Genomic DNA, 12,304 nt, shown 5'->3' on the forward strand with positions numbered 1-12,304 from the left:
GCAGGGCCAAATGGTGCAATTCGACGAGCACCGCCCCCACACGCCCCCCACCCCCCAATCTCCTGAAGCAGAACTTGCCAAAGTTGGCAAGTATGCAGATATACAGGCTAATACATGGGTATACAGTTTGTTTCCCAAGTAGTTACTGATCAAAATGAAAAATCATAGTAAAAGTAAACATTCTGTATATACATATGCAAGCAAAATACCTGGTTATTGAATAATAAGAGAAACAGTTTGTGAAAAGGGAAAGTATAATAATGATAATGGTACTCTTATTACTTACTGTCTTGCTAAGATATTAAAAGACATTATAGTGAAACTGTAGAGACGTTTATATGTAAGTAATGAAAAGATGAAATTAAGAAAAACATGACATCCTTTTAAAATAATGTTATTAGCTCTTTGATGCCATCTACTGATCATCTGTAAGATCAACAGTGTTCTGTATTCTTATGTAGTAGGATGGGAACTCCAATTAGTAAAGAGTGCATAACATACAGCAAAACAGTTAGAACAATGACATCAAATTTAGTGGTTGACCACATAGAGCAACTATGACCTTTCATGCTCCCTTATATAAGTATAAGTTTCTTGAATAGGATCAATTGTGGAATATCCATCTGTAAGACAAGCCTAATTATTGAATCACTGGCCCCTGCCTGTGTCAGCTATGGACATTGCATACAGAATCCATTCAGATGGGAACATATGGGATTAATTAAGAATGAACTCTAAACTATGAATGAGCAATGAGTTGTGTCTGCATTTCACTTGAAGTGAATCTCACAGTAGAACAGGCCATTTCATAGAGGTGTAAAGTTCCATTGATACAATCTTCGAGTTCCACACTATATTTAAAAAAATACTAAATTTTGCTGAAATTACTGTATATAAATAGAGCTGGGATGAAGGCTGTCAATTCATTATGTTCCATTGTTCTCCCCAGAAAATTTTACCAGCTGGATGGCATGAAAAAGTAGCCAGGTGGGGGCCATTGCACAAATTAAATATTGAAATCCTGACCTTATATTGATTTAACCTTTAGTTTAACATTTTATATATTAATTCTTCTCTTCTTCTTAGAGGCCCAGTCGTCTGCAGCTTTTTCATAATCAAAGTCTGCAGGACCTGGTCCCTCTAGTGAAATCAGCATCAGATTATTTAGTGTGCTCTGCTTCATGCCATTCCTTAAACAGGTATTCATTTGTTTTGGAGAAAATCCTCTTTCACATTCAGCTGTGCTTACAGGTATGGTCAGTCCAATAACAGCTAGTTTTGCTAAATTTGGAAAAGATTCTATGGGGCATATTCAATTGACTGCGGGATCACCGAAAAAATCCCGCGCTCGAAAAATATTACCGTTAATACGGTAATATCTTGCTGAATTTCAGGGAGTGAATTACCGTATTAACGTTTTTTCCGCGCAGTATTACCGTATTAACGGTAATATTTTTCGAGCGCGGGATTTTTGGCGATCCCGCCGTCAATTGAATATGCCCCTATGAGCTCAGTTGTTGTTGAAAATTTCTGCATTATTTGTTTTGATTCTTGATTTTTGTAGGACTCTAGTTCAAACAATTTTGATAGAACTGCCCGTTCTAGTTTACTATTTTCATAGTTTAGGATTGCAGGACATTCATTTTTAGAATACTCAAAAAGAACCTCACAAGCCTCATTTTGATCATGGCTGTCTGGATTGAAAACTCTTAAAAAACAGGATATGATTGGCATATCTGGAAATCTTGCTTCCAGCTGGTTGATAACTGTGTCTATATATTTACCATAAATATTTGTCTTAAATTATTCTGATGCTAATGCTACTGCTTTTATGTGAAGGTCTGACCATTCACCAGCAAGATGTAGATGTAAATGCTTTTTAAACTGTGCCCAGGCACTGCACAAATGCTGGCTATACACAAAAGACCCCCCAGGGTAATAAGCATTCTTTTTAAAGGTTTACCAGCAAGTGAACTGCCGGCAAACTCGCCCTTTCTTTTATATAAGTGCCCTACACCTCTCCTCTGAAGTCTGATACCCCCAGTGACGTGATATTGACACTCCATCTGTGATCCCATATTGACACCAACCGCCCGCCCCCCAGGATTGCAATATTGACATCCGCCGCCTCCCAGGGTTTGCTATTTTCACACTCTCCCACCTCGGTTTCCCATATTAACACACACACACACACACCTGCAAAAATTCCATGCTGCCCGGCACCAGACACTCTCCTATTCACTGTGACGAGCCGACCGCCAGCATCATCCACAATTCGCAGAGGCACAGTAGATTCACATATCAGGCGAAAAAATGCTTTACCGGTCCCACATCCTGGGTGGTTACTTTCTTTAAAACATAGCTACTATGCAGCAACTACTGGGAAGAGACAGAACCTCCCCAAAGCTGCACTAAATCAGAGTCAACATTCCCTCTACACATCTGCCGACAATATCTCTTTTTTTAAACCTTTTCACTCTTTTTCCTCGCAAGCAATAAGGGAGAAGTTCGGGCTCAACAAAAATAATAGGATAATTCCAGATATAATAATTAAGTCACATTCTGCCAGATAAATGTGCAAACCTATGTGCCTACACGCAGAACGAGGCAAGTATTTTGTAGAACAGTTTTGAAAATTTTGCTCACCTCTACCCTAAACCATGTTTTCTAGGACTACAATGACACAACAAGCTAAAAAGATACACCCAAGGTTTTGTATAGATGAACATTTTTGGAGTAAACATGCCCATTTCAAACCTATAAAAAAAAGCACAAACCTCACCTTCTGAAGCATAATGCTGTACGTTCCAGTGAGTTTCAAACCTCTGGTGAAGTACAATGCATTCATCCAGCCCAAAACTAGGGCAAATACCATTACAGTCAGGTAAGCTTCAATGCCAGCCAAATACAGGGCAGAAGTGACGATAACTAGTATTGAGTAAATAAAGCTAAAGATAAAAAGACAGAACATGGTAATCGTCATATAAACATACAAAATATCACATCATCTGCCTAAAAAAAAAATACAGGTATTTTAATAAAAAAAAGATAAGTACATATTCATTGAATATAAAATACAGCTTTCTTTAATATAAACAATAATTATAAATATCTTTGCATGTAGAACAAGAAGACTTACTAAAGCAGTTGAAAAGATCCATCTATAAACAAGGAATTCACTCCAGGACACTTCTTCGTAAACAGGTCTTTCATCTTCAAAAAAATGACAAACATAAAATAAGGCAGTCATTTTTTAAGCTGCAATTGATTAGGAAGGGGTTAAAAAGTCTGTCTTTTTTTTATAACTATGGGGGAAATCAATTCTCCGCGGAATTTTTCTACAACGTTAAAAAATGCGAAACGATCTGGCGGGTTTGGACATGCAATAGCGGCTATTTTCACTTAAAGCGTTAAAAATCATGGTATTCAATTTGAAAACAAGTAACGCTGGATCCGCTCATTAACCATTGCTGCATGCAAAATTTTAGTGGAGTGGAGGGTTTAACGCGGCCATCTAGAATCTAGAAAAAAAATGCATTGGCATACATTTTTATTGCATTACACAACCTTCTATTTTATATCTACACTTTTATTTACTATACTTTTTTTTTTAAACTTTTTTTTACTATACAATTATCTATACCATCACAAAACACATTAGTACATATATATATTAGTGATTATTGTGCTTATTAATTTTATTTATTTTTTACATGCTTTATGTAAAAAAAAAAAATCACCTTTTCCATGTTATACATTGTTGAGAAGCATAATGTAATTTTTTTACATTATTACATGATTTCAAATAGTTTTCTTATGTTTTTAATTTTTTGCATAGCCATGGGGTGCGCAAGATAAAACTGCTGATTTGACATTTTATCGCGCCGCGTTTAAAGAATTGAATAGATTTTATTGCTTCTCCCTCTCTCCCTATACTTTCAATGGATCATCTACTTGTCCGCGATGGGACCGTTTTCACTAACAAAATGGGGAGTTAAAAATAGATTTGAATAACAGGTAAAGTCAATGCGCTACAGAATGAGTGAAAACCGCATAAAAATAACTTACCGCAGTGTTAAAAAAAAATGTACTGAGAATTGAATTCCCCCCTATATGTCTTATCTGGATTATGGATTAGAAATCACCAAGTTAGAATGGCAGCTTTAATATATATATAGTGTATTGCCTACTCCATGCCAACTTATGTATGGATGAAACAAATATATACAAATAGCAAATAGTAGTAAAAGCCATTATTACATTCATCTTATGGCAACATATAACCCAAAACCATGTGATCTCACACAGATAATAGTGCCTGGGAGTCAAATAAGCTAACAGTGCAATTATGATTCCCCATAAGAGTCAATACAGAACACCACAGCTGTTCAAACGCGTATCAATTGGATACCATAAAGCATGACTTATCATTACCAACACTTACATTGGAAAGAAAGAAGAATACTCCAGTAATTAGGGTTATGATCTCTCCCGCCAGTCGCAGGTAATCCACCGTTGTCTTGTATGGGTAGGGTGGCTGGACAAGAAGAAAGAACACTTTAACCACTAGCTCACATATACCGTCTTGCACTGTTATAGAGCCCTAGGAAGCCAGCGTGTGTGCACGGCATTCTGGGGCTTCAAATGTCTTGCAGTGTGTGGTCACAGACCAGGAAGCTCATTATGATCCCAGTTGATTGTGAACACCTCACTATCATACTTGCCAACTCTCCTGGAATGTCCGGGAGACTCCCGAAATTAAGGTCGGCTCACGGACTCCCGGGAGAGCAGGCAAGTCTCCCGCATCCCGCAACTGCCTAGCCTAAATGACGTGATTCGCTGTGAATCGCGTAATTTTGACCCCCGCAATAAACCGGCATTTCCGTTGCGGGCCAAAATGATGCGTTTGGTCGTGCCCCGCCCTCTAGTCACGCCCCTCTCCCAGACTACACTTGCGAAAATAGGCAAGTATGCTCACTATTCTCCTCTGAGCACAGTGCTGAGAGCTGAGCAGGGACCAGAGCAGCACTGGTGGTGATCTTGTAGCCAGACAGCTCAGAAAATCAGGCATCAAAAAACAAAAAATATATATATTGCTGCTGGAAATGTCAATAAATACAGGCATAATCAAAAAGCACCTCTTATTATTATCACTGTAAGGATAGCTGCTACACAAAGGGGAAGATGAATGCAGATTTGGGCAACATGCTTCAAATTAGGAAAGAAATCCCAGTTCCCAAACATTCTAGATAAAAGATTACTACTATTTTTATTTTTTAAGCATTCCCACAAAAATTCCTGATAGGCACACACTGTGAATAAGAGCAGTCATAACTGAGCTGCTGTTCAACCAATGAAATCTAGGCGGCCTAGCTAGTGAGCGTTTATCAGAGAGGTGTTACTGCAATAGGCCATCTTCAAAATCTATCCACTCTATACTGACACTACAAATCTACAGGGTTTTGATTACAAGTCAAAGCATTTTCAAAATAGTGGTTTTGATTCTAATGGGTGTGGACTAACTTTGCCTTCCATGGGTCTGTAGTAAGCAATTAATGTAAAGATGATCATGGCAACGAGATAGGAGATAACACTGATGTAGAATGTGACAGCACCAAATTTCCTCCATTTATCTCTCAACAGTTCATTGATGGGTTCAACTGCCAACATTTCATGACGGTTCTGCATGGGAAACAAACAGAAATGTATTTATGGCTCTGTAGTAATACAGAACATTTAACACATGGCAATACAATATATATATATATATATAGAATAATGCACTGCATACCGCAAATTATATGGATATTAGAAATCACTGAGAAGTTATGTGGCCATATAAAAGCATGTGGCTGTAGGCTTGTGTGCAGGTCACAGTAGGCCCCGTGCTCCCATTACGCAAGGTTAGGCAGTTGCCTAGGGCGCCGGGATCTGGTAGGCGTCACAGAAGTATTGTACTTTAATACTGTGCGGCGACCTCTGAGTATACCTTCCGTGGCCGCCGCACAGCTTCAGATAGATCCACAGGGAGGGGGGAGGGGCCATGGATCGCGACCACCTCCCTCCCCTCCAACAGCTGATGGGGTGGACCGTCCCTCCGACTCCTCTCCTCCACTCCCCTCACTGACTGTCGGGCGTGACATCATCATCACGGCCCGACAGTGTCAGTGAGGGACGGGACCCAGCAGCAAGGAGCATCTTTATGGAGTCGCCTTTAAGGTAAGGAAAGAGAGGGGAGGGGTGCATTGAGACCCTGGGGGCGGGGAAGTGTGCTGGGGGGGGGGATTTTGAAATTGTGCCTAGGGCGCCGAGGACCCTAGCACCGGCCCTGGGTCACAGAAATCAGAATGACTTCTAATATCCATAACAATTTACAGTATGGGGTGTTTTAGTCCTTATAATGCAAACGTTTTCTTAATGATCACTGAAGTGATGACATCAGAGCTCACATACACATATTTAATATCACTTGTGCATTTTGTTCCGATATTATTAATTAGCTGTAAGCAATTCTGGATAAAGTTAGCAAACTTTGAAACAAACTATTTACTCTACCCTTTTGTTTCCAAAACAGATACAGGTTTGTGGCTCAATCACTCATCTGAAATACTGAATTAGCCATCTCCCCATCTCTGAGGACTACACGTACCAGCAATGTCTGTAACAGTCACATTTAGGAGGACTTAATCACAAAATTGGAACCGTAGGAGAGTGAACCTAGTATTTCTTCTAGTCAGGGATGATCTATTACATTTCACTCCAGGATAATTCTCAGACAGATTTGAATAACGGATAAAGTTAACACGTTGCCTGAATGAAGACCGACCGGGTTTGGCTGGAACAAGGAGAATGCCACAGACCTTTTCAGGTTACCGAATCATGTGACTGCAGAACCCAAAGTAAGGTCTTTTGGAATCAGGTATTACTTCTAATATTCCGTTCAAAACTACATTCTCTGTTTTAAGTGGAATTATCCTATGAATCTAGACTAGATGGAATTGAAATCAGACAATGTATTATATTCTGGCCATAAATGATTACATCCGCCTCTCACCTCCACCTTACTGTTGTAAACCAGGATTTCCAGCACAGAGACCTCTTCGCCACATGTGTCTAAGGAGGACAAGTCATACAAAGAGGAGTAAACTGGGCCATACGCCCAATCCCGGAATTTACGAGACAAGTGTCTGGCATCTTCATCTTTTATCTCTAGCCGGATAATGTGCTGAAATATCTAAAGTAGAACAAAAATACTGAAATGTTTATTAGTCCAGGGATGTAAAACACAAAACACAATATTTTTGGAGCTAAAGACAACTTAATCACACTTCCTCCTTTTACAGTAATACATCAAACTTATCAAAGTACGAGAAAATCTCTACGTGCTCTTCTGAAAAGATACATTATGGGAGGGGATGAGGGGTTCGGGTGGTGTGTACTAAAGGTCATCTCCCCCCTTTTTTTTTTTAATCAAAATCACTAGGAATCACAGAATTTTTTTTAAAGCTTTTGTCCCAATCTAACTCCCATTGTTTTAAAAAAAAGGTGAATTTAGCACAGCTTGGCAATTAAGTAAATATGTATATCCAGTGTTCTCCAATTAAAAGATGTTTTCAGTCCCATAGATTGTAAGCTTGCGAGCAGGACCCACTTACCTCTCTGTCTGTATGTATTACCCAGTATTGTTTATAAATGTTTGTTCCCAATTGTGCAGCGCTACGGAATTTGCTGGCGCTATATAAATAAATGTTGATGATGAGTAGACTAGTAAATGATTACATGAGAATGCAGTGTTTCCACTCTAAATCCTATGTAAAACTACTGTTCGCTTGCAACAATGTATAAATTGGCCATTTTGCCAGAGCCTAGAGTCTTACTGTAATTTTCTTTGCTATCAGCAGAGGGTAGTATAATCAAAAAACTGAAACACATGATCATGTCTGCTGTTTCCAAGGCATCTTAAAGTATGCAGCTCTGTATTCGCAGATACTAGGACACAAGGCATGTGTTATAGTTTCCCTTTAGCAGAGTCAAAATCATCTGAACAGACTACAAAGTTTGACTATAGGATTACATTCCTTCTTCTGCGTATTTGGGGATCGAGGCATTCAGGGCATGTTTAATTACAGCTGTGTTTGTGATGTGCCTACAAACGCGCTACTTCACTTAACAGGTCTATTTAATCCATGAACAAGGCTAAACCAAGCAGTATTTTAGGAGAAAAGCTAAAAATGTAGTAGTAGTAATAATAATAATAATAATAATAATAATAATAATAAAAGGGTCCTAAGGGGGGGGGGGGTAAAAGGACTCCTTAGTGCACTTTGCACTGATCTCCTCTGCTCCTTGTACTATCTAACTTCAAGTCATTTGTTCCAGCTAGCCTACATTCCACTGCCCCAGTCCCTAACATAAGCACAAGAGTGGAAAGACCACAGCCTCCCACAAGATCTGCTGTGAGTATTCTAGTAATCAGATTTCTCTATCCCCATTGCTTCAAACCGGAGGACATCCTGGACAAGCAGGACACGAAGACTGAATACAATACAGTGGCTTAGTTCCTTGCCACATTCATCTTAATAACATTTACACAGCTTTAAGAGGCATGTGATTGATGATGGATTAAATGAGGCTTACTTCTAAAGAATATTGTAATCACAATTTATTCTACTTCTTTCCTATGTGCAAGTATTGAGGTACAGGACAATCTAGTATGAGCTACACACAAACATGCAACAATGTGGACTGGAATACCGATTCCTCAATGAATTGTGGCTGCTTAATTAAGGGAACTCTGGTCACAATACGTTGTTTTTTTTAAGCTATACAAAACTTTTAGTTTAATAAATGTTCAAGCAAGATAACAGCCTATTAGATTTTAATAAGTTTATTCTGAGAAGTGGCAGAGCTTGCCGAAACTCATGGAAATAACTCTAGACTCTAGACCTACTCACCCCTATTTTGCCAATTTTTGCTGCCATCATAAGGGGAGACATACCATCATTGTTCAATATTGCCTCCAGGCTACAATCAGGATACAGTTTGGCACACTTTATAACTAGAAGATCATACACCTTGGTAACAAATTTGGTATTCTCTCGTGTGTTGTCGGCAATAGCAACTAAGGCATGTAGGACAGTATTGCCTCGTGAGTCCTGCCGACGCAGGTCTGCTTTCTTGTGAGCATTCTCGGTCAGGTAGTGCACAATGTCAGGTTGGTTAGTGCAAGCTGCGAGAGATAGAGGAAGTTCACCTACGGCAGCAAGAACAAGTCATCATTATTATAACATGACCAAAGACATAGAAACATCATTATTATAACATAACCAAAGACATAGAATGGTTATTGTAATGCACACAGATGAAATTATATATTTATTACACTCCATGAGCATGCATATAATAAAGTATTGTTTGCAATATCTGTAATATAGAACTTTTTTAATCATTGTCAAAGTTGAAGCCTATGTTATAGTGGTTTCTCTATGTCTATATCCCCACAACCTTTGCAAATTGCTTTCTCCTATCTAGTTCTAAATTATGTTGTTCCTTCTATGTTTCGCATTCCAAATTTGATTGTGTCTGCAATGCATATGCCACTCACTCAGATTTACTGTCCTCTACATTGTACATTTATCTGTATAACATTTCAGGAGGCAGAAATGGACATTTCTTTGGGGGGGGAGGGGGAATTTGTCTATGGTTCAAGGGGGAAAAAAGCAATTACTGGACATTCAGCTAAAACAAAAATATTTTATTTGATTCTTATAATTGAGAAAAAATATGGCACCCGATTTGTAAACATAATGCATATGATTAAACTTAAACAAATACAGAATTTGCCTTGAATTCTAAAATGCTGCATAATGCTGACTCATTTCTACTTAGCCCTGGTGTAAGTAACAATAAATTCTTCCTGCTCAGGTGTCACCAGAGTGCTGCTGTGGTAACACTGAAGACTGCTTCACACCCCCACCTGCCCTGGGGACAGTATGAAGGCGTCCTAAATGACAGCTTAGTGTCAGGTCTGAGTTATTACAATGGGCTGTTTGCATAATATTTGCACAGTGTATGGTGACATTTTTATTCTGATATACAATACACATTAAGATGGCTAAATAAAGTCTGATTCTTAGCACAGCTTTATATTATAAATAGATAATAAGTCACTGTCATGATTTCATTAGGGATGTGCACCGGCGACTTTTGAGGTCTCGTGTTTTGTGTTTTGGATCCGGATTTTCTGGATGTTTTGGGTTCGGATTTGTTTTGCAAAACACCTGCCGAAACGTTTTGGTTCGGATTTAAGGTTTTGGATTCGGATTTTTTTTGAAAAAAAACTAAAAAGTGTAAAAATCAAGTTTTTGGGCTTATTTTCACTCCTACGCTATTATTAACCTCAATAACATTCAATAACAATAATTTCCACTAATTTAAAGGCTATTCTGAACACCTAACACCTCACAATAATTATTTTTTTTTAGTACAAAATGTTGCAACGAGGTATCTTTCTGGACTGCGTAGAGGAGTGTTCCCCACAATACAATTAAAAACCCATCAACTGGTCTGAATTACACCCAAAAATAGTATCTGGACTGCGTAGAGGACTGGCCACTGGCCACCACAATATAATATATAGAAAACCTTCAACTGGTCTGCATTACACCCAAAAATAGTATCTGGACTGCATAGAGGACTGGCCACTGGCCACCACAATATAATATATAGAAAACCTTCAACAGGTCAGAATTACACCCAAAAGTAGTATCTGGACTGCGTAGAGTAGTGGGCACTGGGCACCACAATAAAATATATAAAAAACCTTCAACAGGTCTGCATTACACTGCACATACGGCTGCTCCTCCATCCTCTCCATCATATACATGTTGGAGTTTCAGCGTGTGAAAACCTCTTGTTTTTGATAATGTCAGTGCATTTTGAATATTTTTCAATTTGCCACACAACACTGAATGTACTTTATCTATGATACGCATCTATCTATCTTGACTGCGTAGTGTGGTGGCCCCGGTACACAATTTGGTACCGAGGCCACAATATAATTAAAAAACCCTCCACGGGTCAGAATTCCACCAAAAAAGGGTATGGACTGCGTAGTGTGGTGTGCCCGGAACACAATTTTTTACAGCGCCAACAATATAATTAAAAAATTGGGCATCAACTGTCACCGTTGTTTAATATCTGATACACCTAAATATGGACTGCACAGTGGAGTGGCCCCGGTAGTAAATTTGGTGCCGGGGCCACAATACCTCCTCCAACTTCCAAGTGTAGTGTTTATAAAGACAGACAGCGTCGAAGTGTTATTAGTTGACTTTTTGACTATTCTTAACCCTAAAATTGTCCCTGTTGCAAATATGCGTGCAATGGACAGTTACTTTTTCATTGAAAGACTCAAGCTTTCAAGTGTAGTGTTTATAAAATATAAACAACAATACAGTAGTTTTAGAGCACGTCAATACCTCTTGTTTTAAATTATGACAGGGCATTTTACTTTTGGTTTAATTTCTTGAATTTGTTTAAATTTGGTTTTACTTTTTGAACATGGCAAACGACTGTTGATTGGTCATATAATGCAAAAAAAAAAGTTCCAAGATGGAATTGTCCTTGGGCCCTCACACCAACCCTTATGTTGTTGAAATAGGACATGCACACTTTAATAAACCAATCATTTCAGCGACAGGGCCTACCAAACAACTTTGGCTGAAATGATTGGTTTGTTTGGGCCCCCACACCAAAAAAGCTATTCATCTCTCCCTGTACAGACTAAACAGGCTCTACTGAGGCAAGATGTCGTCCTCATCCTCAACCTCTGATTCCTCTCCCCCTACAGTGTGTACTTCCTCCTCATCACACATTATCAATTCGTCCCCGCTGGACTCCACAACCACAGGTCCCTCTGTACTATCTGGAGGGCAGTGCTGTACTTCATTGAGGAATTGATTATTCATTTTTATAAACATCATTTTTTCAACGTTATGAGGAAGCAACCTCCTTCGCCGCTCACTGACCAGGTTCCCCGCTGCACTAAAAACTCTTTCCGAGTACACACTGGAGGGGGGACAACTCAGGTAAAATAGAGCCAGTTTGTACAGGGGCTTCCAAACTGCCTTTTTTTCCTGCCAGTAACAATATGGACTGTCTGACATGTCTACTTGGATGGTGTCAGCAAAGTAATCATCCACAATTTTTTCTATTGTGACAGCCTCCAATGCAGCGAGAGTAGACATGTCTGCAATAGTTGGCAGGTCCTTCAGTCCGGACCAGATGTTATCAGCATCCCCGC

At 39.1% G+C, this 12,304-nt stretch overlaps 1 protein-coding gene across 1 annotated transcript in view; it reads right to left on the minus strand.

Moving 5' to 3' along the window:
• The window catches only part of TRPV4 (transient receptor potential cation channel subfamily V member 4), an 80,339-nt gene that overhangs the window by 17,591 nt on the left and 50,444 nt on the right, over positions 1 to 12,304 (minus strand). Inside the window, exons 6-11 of the mRNA XM_075214345.1 lie at positions 8,955 to 9,253; positions 7,055 to 7,234; positions 5,524 to 5,682; positions 4,445 to 4,537; positions 3,140 to 3,213; positions 2,783 to 2,948 (exon numbers count right to left, since the gene is read on the minus strand). Coding sequence (XP_075070446.1) covers positions 2,783 to 2,948; positions 3,140 to 3,213; positions 4,445 to 4,537; positions 5,524 to 5,682; positions 7,055 to 7,234; positions 8,955 to 9,253 — 971 coding nt within the window. The remainder of the gene's footprint in view (positions 1 to 2,782; positions 2,949 to 3,139; positions 3,214 to 4,444; positions 4,538 to 5,523; positions 5,683 to 7,054; positions 7,235 to 8,954; positions 9,254 to 12,304) is intronic.

This window comes from Mixophyes fleayi, chromosome 1, assembly GCF_038048845.1.
Source record: "Mixophyes fleayi isolate aMixFle1 chromosome 1, aMixFle1.hap1, whole genome shotgun sequence".
Taxonomy (NCBI): Eukaryota; Metazoa; Chordata; class Amphibia; order Anura; family Limnodynastidae; genus Mixophyes; species Mixophyes fleayi.